Genomic DNA, 24213 nt, shown 5'->3' on the forward strand with positions numbered 1-24213 from the left:
GTCTTAGGACTAACGACCTTATGATGATGAGAACACAATTTGAACAGAAAATTTAAAAGAATATTTACACAGCAAAAATAATAAAAATAGAAGTATATACAGAAACATTTAAATACGTAATCGCGAACAGGTGTGCGCAGCCACATGTTTGAATCGATACCTACTCAACTCAAAATTTCGAGTTACAAGTCGAAATTTCGAAAAAACGAATATGTTTAGCCGTTCTATGCCTTCGTAAGATTCGTCCACCACCCGTTGTTCCGTATTAATCCATATTTCGGATGACGTTGAAAAGTGCCCAGCTTTTGGGCTGTAACGTACTAGGCAATGATCATTTTACAGTTAGTTAGTCGACCTTACTACTTTTTCAATTATTCAGTTTATTTTAAAAGTTTATCAGCACGCTATCGCATGTCAGATGATTAATTCAGCGACTGCCAGTTACCAATTAACGAGCATTTTCTAACTGGAACTGATTTTAATTTATCAGCGTTTCGTTCTTTCACATAAATTGCGAACAAAAATTGTGACATTTTAATTGATCTACACGTAAAACGTTTCGGCTTTATGATAAATGATTGCTTGTTATTACGGAGGTTTAAACAAAAACATTGAAACATTGATAGTAGGTATCTATTTATCGCATTAATTTGTTAATTACCCCGAAGAAGTAGAAAGCACCATTGATATAACAGAATTCGATGGGGTAGAAAATAAATACAAAATTAATATTATTAAATATTGCATGTAAAATAAAACTCTTTTTAATTCTTCGTGGTCCTTTTTTTCTGCTTTTAACACATGGAGGCGAAAAAGAAGCTCTAGTTAGAATCGTTATTTCTATTTAAGTTAAAAAACCTCTTATTTTTGTGATAAACTCCATTTTTGACAACAAAATACGACAAATGGCGCTGTAAACGCCATCTGTAGTACAGTGCTACATTTTAGGATTACGTATGCTCCAAAAGTTGGTCTGTGTTCTGCCTGCGACGCGCTGATGAGATCAAAAAAGATCGAAATCGCGATTCGCAGTTTCGACTTTCGACAGAATACAGACCACTTCGAATTATTTTATCCATTTTTGACCTTTAAATGCTGCCGTTATTATGAATAAATTCCAGTTTTGTAAATATAGTGTTTAGNGTAGCTCACCTCAACGTGGTAGGCACGTTACCATAATCGAATAAAATCTACTTGCTGAAACGATATCCATATATTTAAATGGACCTTACTGAAGCATACGTAATCCCAAAATGTAGCACTCTACTACAGATGGCGTTTACAGCGCCATTTGTCGTATTTTCTAAAACGCGCTGTTAAGGCAGCAGGTAAAAGTTGGTCTGTGTTCTGCCTGCGACGCGCTGATGAGATCAAAAAAGATCGAAATCGCGATTCGCAGTTTCGACAGAATACAGACCACTTCGAATTATTTTATCCATTTTTGACCTTTAAATGCTGCCGTTATTATGAATAAATTCCAGTTTTGTAAATATAGTTTTTAGTTGCGTTTTATCTCATTTGTTTTATCTTGCTATCCCAAAACCATAAGAACGTAAAAATGGTCGGAATCAATGGTATCGTAGAACTATGATTCGGGCTGAAGGACGACGGTCTAAATAAACTGTCAGATCCACACGTTTTTTACGGTGTGTGTGACGATTGTTGTCTGCAATAAAATTGCTTGTTAGGTTAGGATTTAAATAGATTAGGTTTGGTTCAACCGTGTAAACAAGAAAAAGTACACGACTACGACAACACCCACTTCGTTGGGGCTGTCTTTACCTACCCTGAAAATTATGATCCTGACCTAATTGAAGTTAAAGCTTTCATTCGATTGGTTGTAATCATAACGTTACAGTAGGTAGACAACAAGAACTAAATGAGTGTTGTAGTGCTTTTGTCCGTTCTCAAAATTGCCTTAGCTTAGACTGAGATTGAGTTAGGTTATGATTTAATTAGCATTTAGAGTTACAAACTGAAATTTCGAGTTAGAATGTGCAGTAAATTGCTCAAGAATTTCAGAGATGTAGATTCCTGTGGCTTTTACAACAAAAGAAACACACAATTTAAAGAGTAATTTGTCGTAAACATTTTTGCCAGATTGTGGTCTGAACTGGTCGTTTTTTAATCGAAAACTTATCCAGAAAATGAGGAAAACTCAATTTCCCTCGGCTGATGTGCTTTTAACTGTAACATTTTGAAAGCAAATTCTTGCCATTCCACGCAGGAAGCTGTTCATCATCATCGGATATAAATGAAATAGTTAGGCCGCTTGCAAAATAACGTTCATCATCAGAGGGTGCTTTTTAAAAAGATTTATTACATTTTTTACATTATTCCATTTTTGCCTCCCCTTAATACACGTTACTTGTTTAGCATTTGTTTAGAAGATACTTATACAGTTTTTATTTTATTAAGAAAATCGTATAATATTTATGTATTTGTTGGTTTGTTTGTTTTTTGTTTGTGTGTAAACAGCTCCAATGATTTTAATGAAATTTAGAATATAGGGGTTTGCACGAGGCAAAACGCGATCTACTTATATCCAATTATTGGAAAAATTTGTTTTCTCCGTATTTATACACACAAGGCAACAAAATTGGCTTTCTCACCCAACATGAGTGGTAATTTCTTTACAGGTATCTTCTCAAAATAGCCCAATGGTTAGAGCCAAAATTTATCATGCATGAGCTGTGCCACTTTTAACCTTGCCATGTGTTCAATTTTGTTTAGTTGTTTTTAGTATGGTACGCAGAAAGTCCATTATTAGTGTTGAACTGAAGAAGCTTTCAAATATTCATTATAATCACTAAAAAGTCCTCCAGGTTCACTGCTGGTCATATGCCTTCCCCATTTTTCTTTATTTTTTCCGATCCTTTGCCTTCTGAAGTCAGTTGCTGGTGATTTTTTTTATGTTGTAATAAGTGAAGTTTTTCGAATCGTTTTCTAAGAATTTTGAATTATATGTATTTATTAGCACACTACATTATCTTCTACTTTTCAGTTTTATTCAGCTGACATATCAATTCGATATTGTTTTGCGGGCTGTTTTTTCGTAATTCATAGAATTTCGTAGTTCCTTGCAAAAGGTACCTACGATAAGTGCTGATTTAGAAGGTGATATCAATTTCGAACTTCAAAATTCCATGGACCATGACATTGAACCCGGAAAACAATGTCGATCCAATATTTTAGATTATCCATTTTCAAGTTTAGAATTTTTTGGACTCTCTTCAGTTAAAGAATTAGAAGGCATTCATGGAATGTCACTTTGTCCCCATTTTAAGCTTCTAGTACTTTCAATAGCCAATGTGAACAACTTTCATTCATCATTTTATATAATGTTTCATCGATGATAATAGCAACGGCAAAAATGTATTTTGCATTTTACAAATGGAAAATACGTTTGGAAAACTATTTAAAATAAAATGCAAAAGGCCTTTCTGAAAAACGCATTTAAATGCAAGATAAAAACAGTTATTTTTTATTTTGTATTTGCATTTTAGACACAAGTATTCCAAAAAAATCACATCTTTGGTCTTCTCCACTAAATCGGAATTATGACAATGAAAAACAAAGGCAAAAAATGTCACAAAACTATTGGGATCCGTCAAATGGGCATACACCATCTGGTGGCAAAATTTATGACTCGAATGAGGGAAAAATTTACATAGGAACTGTGCACGCAAATTGTAAAATTGTTTATTAAAATAATAAAACACGTTAAAAAAGCAAAAAATTTTTTGATGATGGAGATGACGAAGTTTTCTTCTAAAGTTAAATCGAATAAAAAGTTAGTATGTTCAGTGAAAAGCTGCAATAGCACTTCAGACATAGATCTTCACTCTTCACCTACATTAACTACTTTCCAATAAAAACTAACCGTTTTATAGGTATATGTAAAAAATATATTCGGAAAATTAGAGAAAAAAGTAAACTAATAGAAGCTTGGATGAAAGCAGTAGGTATCAAAGAAGTGAATTCCGGAATAAAAATTTGTTCACGTCATTTTAATGCACATGATTATATTTCAGCAAGTATTTACCATCAGCCATAACCTTAATATTTAAAACTAGAATCATACTAAAATTATAAAGTGAGAAATTATTTATTCCTGTGTAATTGATTTAACACAATTCTAATGATACGATATAAGTATTTTGAGGTTAAGAACCTACCTGCTGCAATACAACAAAGTTGCAATAAAGTGTTTGCAACGTTCTCTTAAATCGGCTTTGCACATGCAAGTCATTGATATGATATTGCTTAAATCACCCAGAATCACCTCACCAATTATATAACGTAAATCACTTTTTAAATCCGAAGTTTGTAAAAAGTAGGCAGTAAACTTGACGGAATTCGATATTTCCGAATTTTATAATGTGGCATTAAAAACACGCTCACCTTCAACGAAATTCCCTTTCCGAGGCCCAATCACATATTGTGTCAATACTTATCATTTTATCGTAATTTAAAAACTTGGAAATTGCACGGTACACTATAGGAACTACGATAAATTTTCCCTAATCGGCGCCATGTTTTTAGGCTCCTCCCATTTGGCGGATCCCAATTGTACGTACCACAATGCGTTTTTCACCACACGCATGGGATTTCTCATCTTCTTTTTCTGGTTTCTTATTACTTCTTTAATCTGAGGAAACCACTGTGTGGTAAAATGTGCATTGTAATACATTAAACATTTTCGTAAATTTGTGCTTATTTTTCTACGACTTAATATTGGTACCTTTTGACTTGAAAAAGAAGGGGCATTCATTCGAAGGATTCACATCTGAATTATTTGGACTCGACCTCGGGCGATATTTACATTTGATTGGCCACCCCAAACGATAAAATCCAGTTCACATGACACCCCCTCTTTGTGAAAGGAGCATCTTATTCCCTTACTACATTTTTCAATTCCGTTGGGTTCCGAAATTTATCTTGTCGTTGACGTAGCAGCTTAGGTGGTAGTAACTGCTGTCTTGCTGCTTTCGCAATTTATGGATATTACGGAAGAGACAAGAGCAAAAATTTCAAATTACCTGACAAGATTGATCGGTGGGATAGCTTAAACTCATTTTAATTTGAAGGAAGAGGCTTTTCCTGATATCGCAGCTTCTCACAGTGAAACAAAAAATCGGAATACTGAAGTTGGTGAATGGATAGTAGGGGTCGAAAGTATTCAAACATTTGATTATAATTTGATTTGAATATATAAATCATCAATTGAATATCTGAAAATTTAATGTATTTATGATAATTTGAACATTTACGTTAATTATTAAAAGCATTAGATCTTTAAAAATGTTGCATTAGTTTTTATCGAAAACAAACAGTTGATAAGAATTAGGAATTTTAATGATCAAGTACATTTTTGAATATTTAAAATTTTGAATGAATATTTAAATATTTGAATACTTGAATATATGAATATATTTAAAATTCAAATATTTCAATTTTGGAAATTCAAGTAATTCAAATACAATTCGAAGCCCTAGTGTATGTATAATGCAATTTCTCGAAAGTAATAAGCACTTGCAAGGTATTCCAAAGATTCCGTCAACATCATGATAAATATGCTACATTGCAATATGATTCAAAGTCCTTACCTTTGTCTTTTATAGCCGATTTAATACTAGAAAAAATATTGAAATAACCTTTAACTAACTTGACGACGTAATGTACGTACATGAAACTGTGTGATCGAAATACTGATAACCGAATAATTCAATCAACTAATCTTAAAAAGAATGATTTCTTCACAAATAAGCAATTACCTACTCTGGGGAGTTCCCCTCTATTTATAGGTATATCTACCTGTAACATACCAGCAACCCTTAGTTCATACAAGGGGACTATCCCCAAATTAGATAGATGCAACCACATAGAATCGCTACCCTTCACCTGCACCCTATTCAGAAAATTCCTTACTAGCTATGTGGTAACTAATCATCGGTAAATATTATGAACCCTAATGTAGGTACTAAAGATGCATCGAGTACCGGATAACCNGAAATAGTTGAATTTATTAAGTAACTTGTAATAATCTCTATTTTGACATGTTTCTTTAAAAATTATTTCAAGTTTCTTAATTATTACAATTCAATTTGTGATATCAACTAAAGTACCTAATAAATTTATTTTTGCTGGGATGTTATTTTTACAAATTCGGGCCCAAATTGTAATTTTTATTATTTTCGCTTACAAAGCAACGGGCTAGTGGCATAAATTGTAAATATCGCTTTAATGGTTAGGTAAATTTTTGTTTTTCAGTTTCTTCGTGTAATGAAGCATACTTTTCGAGGACATTATTCTATAAAAAGTGATTAAAGTTTCTTAGTGTCCAACCTGTCTTAGGACTGATGACCTTAAATAGCTAGTAAATTTATTTCTGCTGGGATATCATTTTTACAAATTCGGGTCCAAATTGTAATTTTTATTATTTTCGCTTACGAAGCAAGGAGCTAGTGGGATAAATTGTAAATATTGCTTTAATATTTAGGTAAATTTTCCTTTTCATTTTCTCCGTGTGCAAGGTGATAAAATCATACTAATACGTAACTTATCGTTAATAAAAATCTTATATGTTACCAATAAGTGATAGAAATTGTAATATTTCGACCATACTGATGTATTTTTGTTTACGAGAAAAGGTAAACAAATACTTTAGTATACTAATCAACAAACAATACGACTTTTCCCAATACCATCTTAATTATCAATTTTCATGAGGTAACTTTTGTTATACTTATTTAATTATTATTGCTGGTGTTGATTTTTTTTCTGGTAGAATTACGCTGCACTTGTGCGTACCCGTTGTAATTATTCGGTACCTTGTCGAATCCTAAAAAAAGTGCAGGATCCGCCGGATACCTACCGGATCCAAATCGGATACCCGGCCCACCTCTAATATATATATATATATATGCCTTAAGTTATTCTTGACGTTAAAATGAAGGAAACATTCAATTTAAGACATTTGTAGCAGTCAAATAGTCCTTATTTAGGAATAAATGAGCTTTATTATGCTTAAAGGTCAGTTTGCATTATTGGGTACCCGGTCGGATTCTAAAAAAACTGCAGAATCCGCCGGGTTCCTACCGAATCCAAACCGGATACCCGGCCTACCTCTAATATATATATGCCTTAAGTTATTCTTGACGTTAAACTGAAAGAAACATTCAATTTAACACATTTGCAGTAGTCAAATAGTCCTTATTTAGGAAAATATGGGCTTTGCTGTGCTTAAAGTTCAGTTTGCGTCGTACTTATCGTGTGTTCGCCAACAAAGGAAAATTCAATAATTAGTGCTTACAGAAATCGGCTCTATATGCAGATGAAGATGTGTACGTATCCATAATTTAAACGAAGTTAAATAGCCCCGTCGATTTGGTAACGAAAATCCGTATTTTCGCAGCCAATCCAACCAACGACAACAAGCCACAGGCAAATAATAATAATAATAATGCTCGCCCTAGAATCCTAATCCGTATAAGCTGTAAATGCTGCGAAGAGACGACGTTTCGAAAATGGTGCGCCCGCCGAGCGCTGCCTTTATTACCACCGACCGTGGGGTGTTACATTTGAGGTTCCCTAACGATGTTATTGGCTGCGGATTGGTATTTTAACGAGATGGGATTGTTACAGCTTGCATATTTCCAGGTGTATAACCCAATATACATACATATAGATATATTCATACATATATAAATGTATTAAAACATTGTATCTCTAATGTCTATCTATATATAAAAGACCGCAGGCATATAGAATTTCATTTAAAAAGGTTTAGGAAAAAAATATATACAGCCTCTATGCGTGGAATGAGAATAAAACGGATGGTCTAAAACGTCTTTAAAGCATGCGATACGACGATTTATGACCTTTTCAGAAGCCTATGGGGGTCAGGTACTAAAATGACAAGATAGGCAAGTTTTAAAACAATAACAACTTTATTATGTAAATATAAAGGAAATTGACATTTACAAAAAAAAAGGATCTTTCCCCCAATGCAGATCAACACAAAAAACAAGTCGGCTTTACTTACATTGGCAGGAGCGTCGCAACCATTATCGCCTAGGAGTAAGTGTTACCAACACACAGAATTTGCCACCTAGTACTCCTTTTAAGGGTAGACTTTATCCCTTCGCGTTCCGGAATCGACTGATTGCGAATCAACCATCGATCCCCGTCCACNAGTGACGTTATAAAGAGTTTACACTGTATTTCAAATAAATCACATCTCTGTTTATCACGTATGGTCAGCTACGCCGTGGATTCTGTTCAGGAAGTAGATATTCATCTGTGTAATGGATCCTGTTAAACATTGATTCCCACTTAATGGAGCATCGTACTACAAATGACGTTTACCGCGCCGTTTATAGGATTTCATTTTTCAAGCAGATTTATCCATTCAAAATGTCTTGCTTTTGAAATAATATTCCCTTTGTAAGTTTATCCAATTATGGGCAAAGTCTGTTTTGCATTTGGCATTAAATTCAGCTAAATTTTCGAATTACCGAAAACTCCTAAGCATCAACTCACTCAACAAAGTGCTCAGGGACAACTAAGCTGGGCAAAACTTTATTACCACCCTCACGAGCGCTTTCTATTGGCCATAAGAAAAACTATTCTCGATATTCATTTTATAAGCCCTAATATATACATATATAGGTATGTACATATATAGGTAAATGAATTTGAAATGACCAATGTTTAGAAAATCGTAGCGCTTAATTTTCTACATCAGGAAAGACCATCATTTCTTATTACAAAACGACCAAGTTGATGACGGTAGTCGCCGCCCGTATATGGTAGTTGCCAACAACCGACTCTCGAAAGTTTGTCCTGCAACCGCGATCGTTCGTCCATTCAGTCCGGCGATTTTCTTTGACAGGTCAGGCGAAAACGTGGGGCAAATCCTCGCCGTATTCTCGGCCACAAAACCTAACTAAAAAACAGAACATTATGATGACAAATTACGTTTCATAATTTAATATGTTCCGGCCTTTGGTCAAACGAACGTGGAGGCAGTGGATATTTAATGTATTAATGGGCGACCGCAGCCCTAATTCGAAATGCTCGATCTCCATTGTCCGAATGAATAGAGACCTAACACACGAACATGCACATACATGCACTTATGTGTGTATAATTATATACACGTTTGCCAGTAAGGTCTATCTTCCTTTGTGATAACGTGTAGCGAAAGTGAAGCGATGGACGGTGAATGTTAATGAGAATCTGTTTTATCATAAATTATTAATTCTTCACAGAGATGTGTATTTTATTTAAATATTACCTACAGGGTGCTTCTGAAATAAGTAGCAGGCTTTGAAGGGTGTTAACTAGATGTAATAAGGGATGGCATGATGGTTCGGGGACAAAAAGCAAATTATAAAGAAATCAGACGGAATTGTAATCCGAAGCCGGTCCTGGGCGTGAATTGGCAACGTATAGAGAAATTGCGATAAGACTAAGTAGCTACGTCGATAAAAATGTAAACAGTAACGGTTGCGGAACAACTACCACAGTAAATAACAACAGTTTACACTACTACACATAACCTAACAAATAACAAACAATACATGAGTACAAAGATACAAAGGAAATACAACACGAATTCTGCTAAGTACTGTGATCCTTCTAGGACCGGACTTGCCTATATTTTCAAATACGTTTTTCTCGAAAATGGTGGACCTTCGACCATACACGAATATTTCAACCGCCTTTAAGCATTATGGGGTGTTACAACTAACAGTATATACCAATAGATGGCGATATACTGTCACTAAATTGATATTAATTAACGTTTATCATGGGTTTAATAAAAATTACTATCAAAGAACTCTATTAATATTCTTTACGCTCTGTTTATCAGCATTTACACTTGTTTTGTGTTTGATTTTCGTTTTTCACTAGTTGCTTAGTTGCAATAAGTTATACTAAAAGAGCAATGATGTTTCAGTGCTCTGAACGGCAATTCTCCATTATTCCTCGGTTCCCTTAAGTTAGTACGATTTCCTGTCGTCATTATCGTGAATTTCAATGGCGTATTCGGTATTAGAGAGCGGTGCACTGTCTCTGCTGCCACTGCTACTGTGTTAGTGCCATTCGCTGCCGTTCGGCTCTCTGTTTACGAAAGCATTTTAATTAATCGCCTTACTCAGGGTTACAGTCGAGGTACACAATGGAAGATGGAGAAGTTGGGAACAGCAAATCGGGCCGTTAGGGATAAACTTAACGTTTAGAGACCTGCACTTCCCGAACTACACGAAACATTACTTAGCACGCCTTCCGGCTGGGACCGACCGGGTGTTGAAGAATTTCAAAAGCTGCCGCACTGCTCGCGCCTTGTTATGACCAGGGAGACCATTTAGTTCCCTCGGGATTGCATCTTCGCCTTTCGACATTGCACAACTGGTGCAGTAGGGAACGTTTCTATTCTAACCAATACAGAACACTGTTTTGTGTTAGTAGTTCACGTTTGAAATATTCTGCACGTTTTCCTTATTTAACATATTCTTTTTGTTACTATTCAGTTTCTGGTTTTGAAAACTTCGAAATCGATTTCTTTCGAAGTCTAAATTGTGACCTGCAACCGACTGAAGAAAACAATGATGTAAAGGGAGTTAGATTGGTTCTTCGTCAGCCCTTAGACGCACCTCCACTCCTTCCTATCCTGACTTAATCTACATCCACTTCCCTAAAAAATTAGTGAATGCCACATCTCCAACTATTTGTGAACAGTAATCTAATCTGCGTCACCTCTCTATATCCCCCCTTAACTCCTACTTCTGCTTCTAATAAATTTGCTTCTATATCGCCATCCTGTCTTATAATCTGTCTGACTGACAATGAGAAAATTATCATGTTAGCACTTTAAAAATTCCTATGCTTTCTACTAAAGTTTATAAGGTTCTTTTATAAAAACTATTAGACTAATTTTGAATTTTGTCAGTACATGTCTCTTGCACGTACGTTGTAGAGACGAGCATGGTAATTTTTTTAAATTATTTTTCTCTATGTCTTCCAAACTATACCGCCTCTAAACCCCCGTATAGATTCATACTCCAAACGTATGTCTTTAGTGTGAAGACGGCTCTATCCTTCGCTATTCTTTGTATGATATCTCTACTGCAATAAACTACAATAGTTACAATAGATCAGAAATGTCGGAAAAATATTTTTATATAAAGAATTTGTAAAAAAGAAAATTGACTACCTAGAGTTTTAGACCATTGCTTAGCATTCTATGGTCAGCTACGCCGTGGATTCTGTTCAGGAAGTAGATATTCATCTGTGTAATGGATCCTGTTAAACATTGATTCCCACTTAATGGAGCATCGTACTACAAATGACGTTTACCGCGCCGTTTATAGGATTTCATTTTTCAAGCAGATTTATCCATTCAAAATGTCTTGCTTTTGAAATAATATTCCCTTTGTAAGTTTATCCAATTATGGGCAAAGTCTGTTTTGCATTTGGCATTAAATTCAGCTAAATTTTNTTTTTTTTTTTTTTGACCGAATGATCTGCAATGATTGATACCAATCGATTTGACAGTTGTTGACATTTGTACTCTGTATTTTTGTTTACATTTCAATTCGAGTATTCTATATATATTTCAATATCTTTCTAGATTTGAATATGCTGTTTCCCCCTATTTTCTGTTGGATTTCCATTCTACATAGATTTAGATAAATCTGCCCGACGAAGAGATAATAATACAAATAAATCGTCTCCAGAAAATAATTTTAAATAAAAGGTTTTCTTTTGTTGTACCTGTGTATCTATTAACGAGCAGGTAGTAAAGTTTAAATCGAAAAGTTCAAAACTCGTTGAAATTATCGCGAAACTTTTAAAAGTTAACTGTCTGAAGTACGACGAAAGTATAATTGAATCTTCTGTTATTTCGCTTCTACGGCAATGTTTAATTGATCATTTGGAGCACTTTAAGTTATTAGTTTGAAAACCTAAACAAGGTAACTAAGAAAGCTAAAATACGTAGGTAAAAAAAATTATTCGAAACATTTCAGTTGTTATTTTATAAGAAGAATTTCGTCCTCCGATTTATTGTAGGTAATCGGAATAGACAATGTCTATATCAGAAAAGTAAATACTGTTCTTAAAGTAAATGAAATTAAATTAATCATTATGCTGAAACTGTGTCTATATGTACGTATGTATATGGTAATATTCAGACCAGCAATAGAAAAATGAAATTCTAGAAAGAAAATATTTTTTTGAATAATTCCGATTAAAAGTCTCAATATTAGCTACAAGTCCCAAAAATAACTTTAAGGAGGAGTTAGAGATAGCATTAAAGAAAATGGAAGCATTAATGACAAGATCAGTACTGTATGAAAATAAATAAAAGTAAAACTAAAATACTAATATGCAAGGGAAGAAAAAGTAGGGAAAGAGCGAATGTAAAGATAGGAGACGAAAGATTAGAAGAAGTAACTGATTTTAGATATCTGAGAAGTCAGATAAGTCAGGACGGAAGGAGTAGTAGGGATATAAAGCAGAGGATAGCGCAGAGTCGAGTCGCCTTCAATAAAAAGAAGTCACTTCTATGCTCGCAAACGGTTAATTTATAAATTCGAAAGAGGTTGTTAAAGGTGTATATTTGGAGCACGACGCTGTACGGATAAAAAAAGTAAGAAACGTTTCAAAATATGGTGTTACAGGCTAATGATGAGAATACCGTGGATGGATGAAGTTAGAAACGAAGAGATAAAAAGAATAGGAGAACAGAGGACTCTATTAAAGTCAATAAAAAATAGGCGAGATGGGTTGGTAGGACACCTTCTCAGGCATGAAGGTCTAGTCAGAGACATATTAGAGGCAGCAACAGGAGTTGGGAGGAGTAGAGGTAGACCTTGATTAGATCACTGTTCGCAAATAGTTAAGGATGTGGCATGTTCTATTTTTAGGGAAATGCGAAGATTAGCTCACTATAAGAAGGAGTGGAGGTGCGTGCCCAATCATTGTTAAGACTGACGACCTTATGATGATGAACATTAAATGCTTGTATGAATTTACAATGATACATATCAGATTTCCTATATTTCATGCATGAAGCAATTATTTGATGTTAAGGTAGTTAAAAAAAAAACAGTCAGAGCCCAACATCAGAAATTGAAGGACTTCTGAGTTGAAACATATTTTACTTCAAAAATACTCCAGAAACATGCAGCGTAATCTCGTTCTTGACCAGGTCTTGCAAAATGGTCTTTTTGCCTATCAGTGGGTATCCCTAATTAAATTGAAATTCTATTAATCTGAATCACTAGTAAGATAGACCACGTAGTGCACTTTCTATTGAACATGACAGGAAAAAACTTGAACACGTTAAGAGAATAGACACGATAAAATAAGAACATGAATAAAACTGCTGCCAATAAGCGTAAAAGTTTCGAAGACATTTCAATTTCAATTTCCAGGTTCTCGTTAAAAAGATTCGATACGGTATTAAACGAACGTTTCGCTATTTTAAAAGAGCCTTTGACAAATGCAGCCATTATAGAATCGAAATTAGGAAGATCCGGAAGCCAAATTAATGGCCATAATTACGGCTTTAGAGCTAATAATCAGCTATTCAATTAGATCGCGACAGTTAATTTATTTAGAGCATCAAATGTGACGTTGATCAGGGTTTAAAGGAGTTTGTATAATTCAGTGTCAATAGATGGGCTTAACTCGGGTGGCATGGGGTAATTGAAGAAATTAATCTGACGACGGATAACGAAAATTAATTTTCTGTTAAATTAGAAACAAATGCGACTTCTACACAAAGCGTTAAGCGATGGTATTTGTTGACGGTTTTTAAACACTGGGTAAGGATTAAATTATGGAACGGAAAAATAATTGTGGAAAGATATAATAAAGTGAATTAATTTTTACCGCTATAGACAAGGACGCACACTGCTACTGCTACTTTTTGATCTATAAATGGAGGACGCGATCAACATCATTAAAGATAATATAACTATATAGGGATAAATATAGAGGGTCAAAAGATTAGTATGCTTACATTTGCAAATGAAATAAGATACAGGCGCCAATGAAGGCCCACTTAATTTCAAAACCTCGTAAAATTTTGCAGAAAAGTAAATTAAAGAAAAAACATAACGGAAGTTGTTATATATTTATTTGAAAAACAAGATATCTAAAAAAATAGTAAAGCTTTTGGCATTTTAACACAAATGTAAACACTTTTTAGAAACTTGTTGTTGAGCTATCTTGGGAAGCTGGTCGCTCAAGATGGCCCGAAAAATATTAATGAAAATATATGCATTATAAACACTTAAACATTTTTAACATAAAACATGAAAATAAAAACACATCCTTCTCATAACATTAAAAAAAAAAACATACAAACACAAAAATATACTAACACTACATTTCAATAAATCTAGGAAGGCCCGGACTATGNAAAAGTGAATTTACTTAATAACTTTATCCTTAATCAGAACTTTAATTGCACTTTGGACATATGAATTGCTTCTCCACTGTATTTCTGTCCATTGCCCGCGCCGTTTTCTAGTAGGATGCTCCATTTTAATCTGCGATAAAAAATACAATAAAACAAGAAAAAATAAGTACCTTAAAAAAAAATACTGACTTCAAATTTAATACATTATTATTCAATCTCAACAAGTCAAACTTCTAACAAACAAACATACAAACACAAAAATATACTAACACTACATTTCAATAAACCTAGGAAGGCTCGGCCTATGTTTGGGAATTATATTATGGGCCACGATAGGAAATTACACTCGGATTGAGTATAATCTCATAAAAATACGAAAAAGGAAATAAAATAATAACACTCACTTATAATTCGCTGACAGATTAAATACAAATTTTCACAGTTTAGAGCAACGAGATTTGTTTTAAATTTGTAAATTTTCAAAATGATTTAGATAATGGAGGTTATAAAACGTGCATCGTCTTGACATATACACTAGTAGTATAAACCCGCGAAATTTCAAATGTTTCGAATAATCATAACCATAAAAGTGGGCTATCCTAGGAGCCGGGCATCTTCGGCGACACTACCTTAGGTGTATTAGCATCTAGCAAACAGGAGTTAGAAATAGTTTTAAATAAAATGGAGGCGGTATTGACAAAACAGTATTGTATCAAAATAAATAAAAGTAAAACAAAAATACTGGTATGCAAGGGAAGAAAAAGTAGGGAAAGAGCGAATATAAAGATAGGACACGAAAGATAAGAAGGAATTACTGATTTTAGGTATCCAGCAAGTCAGATAAGTCAGGACTGAAGGAGTAGTAGGGATATAAAGCAGAGGACAACGCATGGTCGAGTCGCCTTCAATAAAAAGAAGGCACTTCTATGCTCGCAAACGATTAATTAAGAAATTCGAAAAAGATTGTTAATGTTTACGGAAAAGAAAAGGTTAAAAGCGTTCGAACTGTGGTGTTACAGGCAAAAAACAGTATCTACTTTAAATCATTACGAATCAATTTCAGTTTCAGATTCAACTCTCGTGCAACAAAAATAGAAAATATTGTGACAAAGAAACGTCTACTTTGTTCGTTTGGTGAAAATTTTGCCTTACTTGTATACCTTTTACATAATGTAGCTTCAATACGCTTGAAGAGAACCGTTTTAATAATTAATTAATATTGAAATGGTTAACGGGCAGTTCGAAAATAAATCCTAGTGTTTCCGATTGACGAAGAGACAGAAGAGATACAGCGAAAGAAGGAGACGGGTGGGCGAGGGGTACGAGCAAGCCACTCTGCTAATGAAATGAAGCGGAGGTTGGCTCTCTGGAGCGGGTTAATTTCACAAAGCCCTCATTAGGGTTCATTATTATTTAAATTGACATCTTAGTACTTCCATTTAAAAATTCCGTCTAAGTGGAAGCACAAAGAACTCACTTTAAATAATGTACGTAATATTCACGTTGTCGACCTGCCCATTGCAAGCAAGATGGCCTGCCCGACACCCTTCCGCGCTTCTATCGCATCGCCCCGTTGTAATCATTAAGGGGATGTCTCTTTAGGTGAACGCAAGTCGGAATTTAAAAAGATTTTTAATGGGTTAGGTGCAATCGTATGCAATCGACCGTTACCGACGTCGTTGTAGTCGCGGTCGTCCACAATGGAAGCGGCAGAGGAGACGCGAACAATGTGGCACATTATTAAGTATGCGATGCGGTGCGACGCGGAACGAGCTTTCAGTCTCGAAAAGCTCGCTCGCTGCTACGCTTTCCAAGAATTGTTGGGTGTCCGAAGCGCTCGTAAATTCTCGTGAAATTTACATTCGCCTCCGCTCTTGTTTCTAAACTGGACTTAATGAAAAATAAACCGGTCACAATACACTATTGTACAATTAAATAACCCGAGTGTCATTTTGGACGTGTGGTAAGTACTTGTTAGTGTAATCGAATCAGATCCAGTATTAGGTTGTCCGAATAATTCGAAAATGTTCCTTATATTACATGGACGAATGTCCTGCTACTGTCTTCCAACCACCAATTGCTATCATCGTTTTATGGTGTCGCCTCTGTACGCCATAATACTAACATTACAAATAGTATAGAAGGCCAACAGTTAAAAACAGACATCGAGCTGTATGGCCTAGAGGTTTAGACTATTGCTTAGCATTCAGGAGAACGCCGGTTCGACTCCGGGTCCGTCTACCTTGGTCCAAGTTTTTCTATGGTTTCCTTGGATCACTTAGGCAAATGCTGGAGTAGTAATATACCACAGATAATCTTTCATTCTCGTCTGTCTTCATTTCGTCCGTCCCACCTTTCTCACCCATTCCCACGATTCCTGAAAGGAGGCTGAAGAGGGTCTTCCGCCATACCTACCGGCGTAGTCCGGGGGGACTGCCCGCCCACCAGCATTACTGGCTGATGAGAATGAAACACAAAAGTTAAGTTATAGTTATAGTCCGAAAGTCTAATTATATTTCTATCACTAACGAACATACTCGTAAAATTAGTCAAAACTCTTCGAAATAGCACCCTTCCACATTGAAACACTTTTGGAGCTCTAAGGCGTACTGGAAAATCTCCGAAATGCCTTTTAGAACCGATGCAACATGAGCCGGGACGTTTTCAATAGTGTTCCACTATTTCCTTGTCAGGACTCTTCAAACAATAAGACAGAAGAGCCAACGAGCTGCAGGATTTGGTCAAGAAACCATGATATATCTATGCGTGTTTGACGTAACTTCGGAATTACGAACCCTCCTTTTTTTTAGCACATTCAAGTAAAAAGCTGCATCTCCCTCATCTGCGCCATGTTTGTTAGGCTCCTTCCACTTGACGATTCGTAATAGCGATGGTCTTGTAGTAAACTTTATCAACATCAATTAGACATGGGCACGTAAACACATTTATTTGTGGACTTTAAAACTGACAAGTACTAGAAAAAATGAAAATCCCATGGTTAGTTAATTAGCTATATAGCCACGGATAGCAGAATAATGTTAATGACGAACAAATGCTAGGGCAAACCGAGATTTAGGATTACGTATGCTCCAACAAGATCCATTTAAATATATGGATATCTACTTGCTGAAACAAATCCCGGCGTAGCTAACCTAACTTAGCTAAAATGTAGCATCGTACTACAGATGGCGTTTGCCGCGCCATTTGTGGTATTTTCAAAACGCGCTGTTAAGACGGCAGGTAAAAGTTGGTCTGTGTTCTGTCGGAGCTGTCTGCGACGCGCTGATGAGATCAAAAAAGATAGAAATCGCGATCCACGTCTGGCAGTTTCGACAGAATACAGACCACTTCGAATTATTTTATTCGATTAAGTTAACGTGCCTATCACGTTGAAGTTAGCTACGCCGGGATTCGTTTCAGCAAGTAGATATCCATATATTTAAATGGACCTTGTTGGAGCATAGGTAATCCTAAAATGTAGCATCGTACTACAGATGGCGTTTACCGCGCCATTTGTGGTATTTTCAAGGCTAATATGGTAAAATAAGACTAAAAGATGAACCTGATGCATCGTTCTTCTATATTAAAATTGATGAAAGCTATATGTATAACATACTTGTGCTCTTGAGAATGGCTTTTTAGTTAAAAATCCACACTTATTGAAGTTCATCAACCCAGCGTATCAAGCTTAAGTCGTTTCATGTGATAGAAATTGTGATACAATGACATTGATTTCTCTAAGTTGAAATTGGTGAATGTTTATTGTTTCATCACCCAACTAACAAAATAAATATTCGAAACGCGAAAAGTGGAAACAAAAGTATAATTACACCCATATGTTCCGCGAAAGTGAACCGTAGTGGAATAGAATTTGGGGGAAAATCGTTTTACGGTTTTTGTTTTAATGCCAACTCGGCTGCGTTAGTTTAGGCACTTTTTGTACTACTTTACAGTCAGAAAACACAACTGATGTTTGAAGCAAAAACTCAAATCTAGTCCAGTTTCGGGTGGTTCATTTTCCATTCCGTACACTAGTTTAAAAATAAACTGGAGCGAATGTTTTAACGAAATTTACGTCCTGCCGGTATAATCCTCGGCCTGCGGCCGGGACGTGAGCTCCACATCTAGGACCTCACGCTGAATACTTAATGCATGCCTTCTTCCGTTACCTCGCCTTCTTTCTCTCTTTCTCTTATTCCATACCATTCTTTTCACCACTGCCTCATCTATCGCACATAAATTATTTTTCTAGGACCGAAAATCCTCTTCTGCAGCTTTCAGCAACCGACTATATTTTCATACTAAGACTAAAGGAAAACATTAAATACGTGAAGCACCGCCATACATTTCCCCCTTTTTCACTTAACTGCTGCTCTTTCCTTTCCCTTCAATAACTACTTTAACTTTAATAAAAGAAGAGCAGAACGTTTTCGACAAATTTTTTACATTGGACCATGAATTGTATTCGTTATAAAACTGTTGAAGTAATGATTATGAGTTTTACAGTGATTTATTGAGACTGTTTTTGGCGCGCTGATGAGATTTAATGAGATCGAAATCGCGACCTGCTTCTGGTAGTATCGATAAATTTCTGACTAAGAACTTAAAACAAATTTTTCTGATTAAAATGGTTTGAGTGTGTATATGCAAGAGAAGAAAAAGTAGGGAAAGAACGAATATAAAGATAGGTATCCACGAAGTCAGATAAGTCAAGACGGAAGGAGTAGTAGGGATATAAAGCAAAGGATGGCGCAGAGTCGAGTTGCCTTCAATAAAAAGAAGTCACTACTATGTTCGCGAACGATTAATTTAGAAAAGATTGTTAAAGGTGTATGTATGAGTGTGGCGCTGTACGGGTGCGATACATGGACGGTGGGCGCGGCGAAACGGTTAGAAGCGTTCGAAATGTGGTGTTACAGGCGAATGATGAGGATACCGTGGATAGACAAAATTACAAATGGAGAGGTATTAGAAAGAATAGGAGAACAGAGGACTCCATGGAAGTCAATAAGAAATAAGTAAGATAGGTTAATAGGACACCTTCACAGTCATGAAGGTCTAGTCAGAGACATATTAGAGGCAGAAACTGGAGTCAGGAGAGGTAGAGGTAGACCTAGATTAGATTACTGTTCGCAAATAGTTAAGGATGTGGGTTGTTCTGGTTTTAGGGAAATGCGAAGATTAGCTCAGTATAGGAATGAGTGGAAGTGCTTGTCTAACTAGTTTTAGGACTGACGATTCCTGATGATGATGTATATGTACCCTGCATAATCGATTCAGTTCAGCAAGTTGATACCTTAATAAAGCTTTGTTTAACGCAGGGGTGGCCAGACCGCGGTCCGCGATGAACATTTTTCCAGCGCGAAAGATTCATCAAAATTTTGGAAAATATATTTGTTTTATTTTTTGACGAAGAGAACAATGTTAAAACACTAAGTGAGGCTTATTTGAGGCAGATACGTAGCTTCATTGAAGTAACCTTAATTTTGACAGCATGAATAGGTATATGGAAATTTTATTTATGACACATTTTCAACAACTGTGCCATTTCATTTTCTGTGTAGCTGAATAAGTTGTCTCAGCTTGTCCTGCAATTTTGTTCGGAAATACGCCATTCAGTACGTGTTGGTCGATGTTTAGTTTTACTTTGTGCTTAAATATAATATTTAACTTAAACACCGTTAGTATTGATGATAAAATTCAGTTACTTACATGTTCTATAACAAATATGGTGAAGAAAAATGCTCAAGTTTTTCATTATAAACCCATAAGTAGTATGCAACATTTTAATGGAACAAATATTATTGTGACGAACCTTTCAGCACGTCTAGTTATGTATCTAAATATACAGGGTGTTTCACATAAGGAAACACATGGCTTCCATTTGCTTCCTGGCAAGTCGTAAGTGACATGTAACTTTGATCTGAAAGCCGAGGACTTTCGTAAAACGACATTATTATTTATTGTTTCGAATTTTATTTTATTGTTATATCTATTGGATAATAATATCTCAGCATGTCCAAAACAAAATAATAATTTTAAATACAAATATTATTTTACTGATGTTAATCCTTCTGTTTTGAACATAACAAAATACAGTGTCTTCATGTTTAGCTCATCATCAAACTATTGTGATTGATCTAAATATTCACATTTTTTTTTTTCTAAATAAAATATCCAACGTATTCCGACAAAAAATGCATTCTTGGTCATTTGCAAAAGGTTAAAATTTATTTTTCTGTATCAGCCTTGGATGTCGCAGAAGAATTCTGTCACTAGACAACATACAAAGGCTTTGTTATCGTCAAATTCGTTAGTGGTATGCATACAATACATTATTTTGTTTTAATCGACTTGAGAAAGCGAACTTTATATCCATTCGTCATTTTAATGTTATATTTTACGCGTAGTAGTATTAGGGAAAAAAGTTTTGTTATCGTAATTTATTGACAGAAAACGTGCCTGAATATTGTCTTATCTTTGTTGCAGGTCATGTAACGAAGAAACGCAAAAAATAGACTGGCTTTTCGGAACACGGCATGGACGTTCGGTGGACAGCATTCTTCACGACATTTATGCCTTTGCTGTCGTGTTTCTTTGACATTACAGTGACATACAAGCAAGAAAGTGAGTACCATTCTTATCTATTTTACGTTTCTTTCATGATTTCCGTGATATTAGTACTGCTGTTGGTAACTTTAATCATCATAAGGTCGTCAGTCCTAAAACTGGTTGGAGACGCACTTCCACTATTTCCTATCCTGAGCTAATCTTCGCATTTCTCTAAAGCTAGAAAAAAAACTTAAACTTAAACTTTCATTCCCACCAGCCAGTAATGCTGGTGGGCGGGCAGTCCCTCCGAACTATGCCGGAAGGTAGGGCGGAAAGCCCTCTTCAGCCTGCTTTCAGGCATCGTGAGAATGGGTGGGTGGTGGTTCGTGTGAGAAAGATGAGACGGACGAAATGAAGACAGAAGAGAGTGAAAGATTATCTGTGGAATATTACTGCCTTAGCATTTGCCTAAGTGATCCAAGGAAACCATAGAAAAACTTGGACCAAGCCAGACGGACCCGGAATCGAACCGGCGTTCTCCCGCATGCTAAGCAATGGTCTAGACCTCTAGGCCATGCCGCTCGGTTCTCTAAAGCTAGAACAACCCATATCCTTAACTATTTGCGTACAGTAATCTAATCTAGGTCTACCTCTACCCTTCCTAACTTCCGTTTCTGCCTCTCATATGTCTCTGACTAGACCTTCATGCCTGAGAAGATGTCCTACCAACCTATCTCTCCTATTATTTATTGACTTCCATAAAGACCTCAGTACTCCTATTCTTTCTAATACCTCTTCATTTCTAACCTTCTCTATCCACGGTATCCTCATCATTCGCCTGTAACCACATTTCGAACGCTTCTAACCTTTTCTTTTCCACCGCGCCCACTGTCCATGTTGTGCACCCCTACAGCGCCGTGCTCCAAATATACACCTTTAACAACCTTTTTCGAATTTCTAAATTAACCGTTCGCGACCATAGAAACGATTTCTTTTTATTGAAGGCGACTCGACTCTGAGCTATCCTTTGCTTTATATCCCTACTACTCCTTCCGTCCTGACTTATCTGACTTCCTAGGTACGTATCTAAAATCGGCCACCTCTTCTAATTTTTCATCTCCTTTAATAATACCTCTAAAATACGTACCTATGTATTTTTTCATACGTGTCAAAAAAGTTAAGACGGAAGATAAATTGAGACGATAATATTGCAACGACGGATGAATTAAATTGAAAATATTGATAATATATAATTGAATATGTTAAGGTAAATTGAAAACATTTCTAAGTATTTAAATAAAGGAGACACATTAATATCTAACTCTCGATTCGATTGTAGTTCCTAGTTTGACCTTCATCTTACCTTGTGTGAAACAAAGAAAAGTAAGAGAAATGTGGTGGCCAGAGACTCGGAGATGTAGGAGAAGTTTAATTTAAGAAAAGTTCTATTTTCAAAAAGTTTTATTTGCTTTATAGTTTATGGCCTTACGCGCGTGTCAAATCACCGGATGGTATCGATCGTCTGCGGCATTCGTTCATTACATTAATTTGAAAGTTAGATCGATAAGTAGTAAATCCTAAAATTTGTACAAAATTAATTAGTAAATTAAATAAGTAAAGGAATATTTAGGTTGAAATATTGATTACAATTTATCAGTATATATGTAGATATATCTTACAATACTAAATGCCAATATAGACTCATAAAAATCTCAATTAATCCAATGTTAACAGCATGGTATTCTGGAATTTTCCAGTGATGCTAATTAATATTTACGTGGATACTGCATAACAGTTTCAAAATAATTTGGTTTAGTGTAGGTATGTTTATTACATTATTACTCAAAACATAAGCATGAATCGAAATTTTCATTGAATTTAACGGCGGTACTAATGTGAAATCCTTGCAGGATGCTTAACTTGCTACTAAAAGCTATCTATACGTGCGACACGACCGCAAATCAATTACATTGTTCAGCAAAATACGTAAGCTTTGTGTTTGGATATCTCATTAATTAACTGAAACAACCGTTTCGGAATGTAAGCACGGAAAGGGGGGGGAGGAAGGGTCGGAGGTGACTAGAGCACTGGGATGGTTCACTGGTTGGATCGTGTGACGAACTGGCGCTCCAACGTTAAACAATAATTTAATATAAAAATCGAACCAAAACTACAGAGGCATGACAACCACTAAATAGATACAGGGCGATATGTAATTGTAAACTAAAAAAAAAAAAACGAAACTGTTTATTATTACAAATCACCAATCTTTCGACGTGCTAAACGTGTTTAAATGGTAATATTCGTCATACCCTTCCATATCACCCGAAATACCTCAATTTCATCATCGTCATAAGGTCGTCAGACCTAAGACTGGTTGGAGACACACCTCCACTCTTTCCTATTCTGAACTAACCTTCGCATTTCCCTAAAACTAACTATATGTGAACAGTAATCTAATGAAGATCTACTTCTCCTAACTCCTGTTGCTGCCTCTAATATGTCTCCTACCAGCTTCATGCCTGTGAAAGTGTCGTACCACCATATCTAGCCTATTTGTTATTGACTTCCATAGAGTCCTCTGTTCTCTTACTCTTTCTAAGACCTCTTCATTTCTAACCTTCTCTATCCACGGTACCCTCATCATTCGCCTGTAACAACACATTTCGAACGCTTCTAACATTTTCTTTTCCGCAGCGCCTACGGTCCATATTTCGCACCCGTACAGCGTCGCGCTCCAAACTTACAACTTTAACAATCATTTTCGAATTTCTAAATTAATCTTTTGCGACCATAGGAGTGACTTCTTTTTATTGAAGGCGAATTGACCCTGCGCTATCCTCTGCTTTATATCCCTACTTCTTCTGTCCTGACTTATCTGACTTTCTAGATACCTAAAATCAGCCACTTCTTCTAATTTTCGTCTCCTACCTTTATATTCGCTCTTTTCCTACTTTTTTCTTCCCTTGCATACAGTACTGATCAGTCAGTACAGCTTCGATTTTATTTAAAGCTATCTCTAAGTCCTCCTTGCTAGATGCTAATACTGCTGTATCATCTGCAAATCTAAGCATACTAATCTTTTGCCCTTGCACATCTATCCCTACAGTTGTACTGTCTTTAATGATGTTGATGGCGTCTTCGATGTATAGATTAAAAAGTAGCGGTGACAGTGTGCATCCCTGCCTGACTCCCTTCCTAATATTTACTTCTCTACGTTG

At 35.7% G+C, this 24213-nt stretch overlaps 1 protein-coding gene across 1 annotated transcript in view; it reads left to right on the plus strand.

Moving 5' to 3' along the window:
- The window catches only part of LOC108742246, a gene marked incomplete at its 3' end in the record, with an annotated part of 147996 nt that overhangs the window by 63813 nt on the left and 59970 nt on the right, over positions 1 to 24213 (plus strand). The window contains exon 3 of the mRNA XM_018477380.1: positions 20930 to 21067. Coding sequence (XP_018332882.1) covers positions 20980 to 21067 — 88 coding nt within the window. The remainder of the gene's footprint in view (positions 1 to 20929; positions 21068 to 24213) is intronic.

Source organism: Agrilus planipennis, unplaced genomic scaffold, assembly GCF_000699045.2.
Source record: "Agrilus planipennis isolate EAB-ADULT unplaced genomic scaffold, Apla_2.0 scaffold121, whole genome shotgun sequence".
In the NCBI taxonomy this organism is placed as follows: domain Eukaryota; kingdom Metazoa; phylum Arthropoda; class Insecta; order Coleoptera; family Buprestidae; genus Agrilus; species Agrilus planipennis.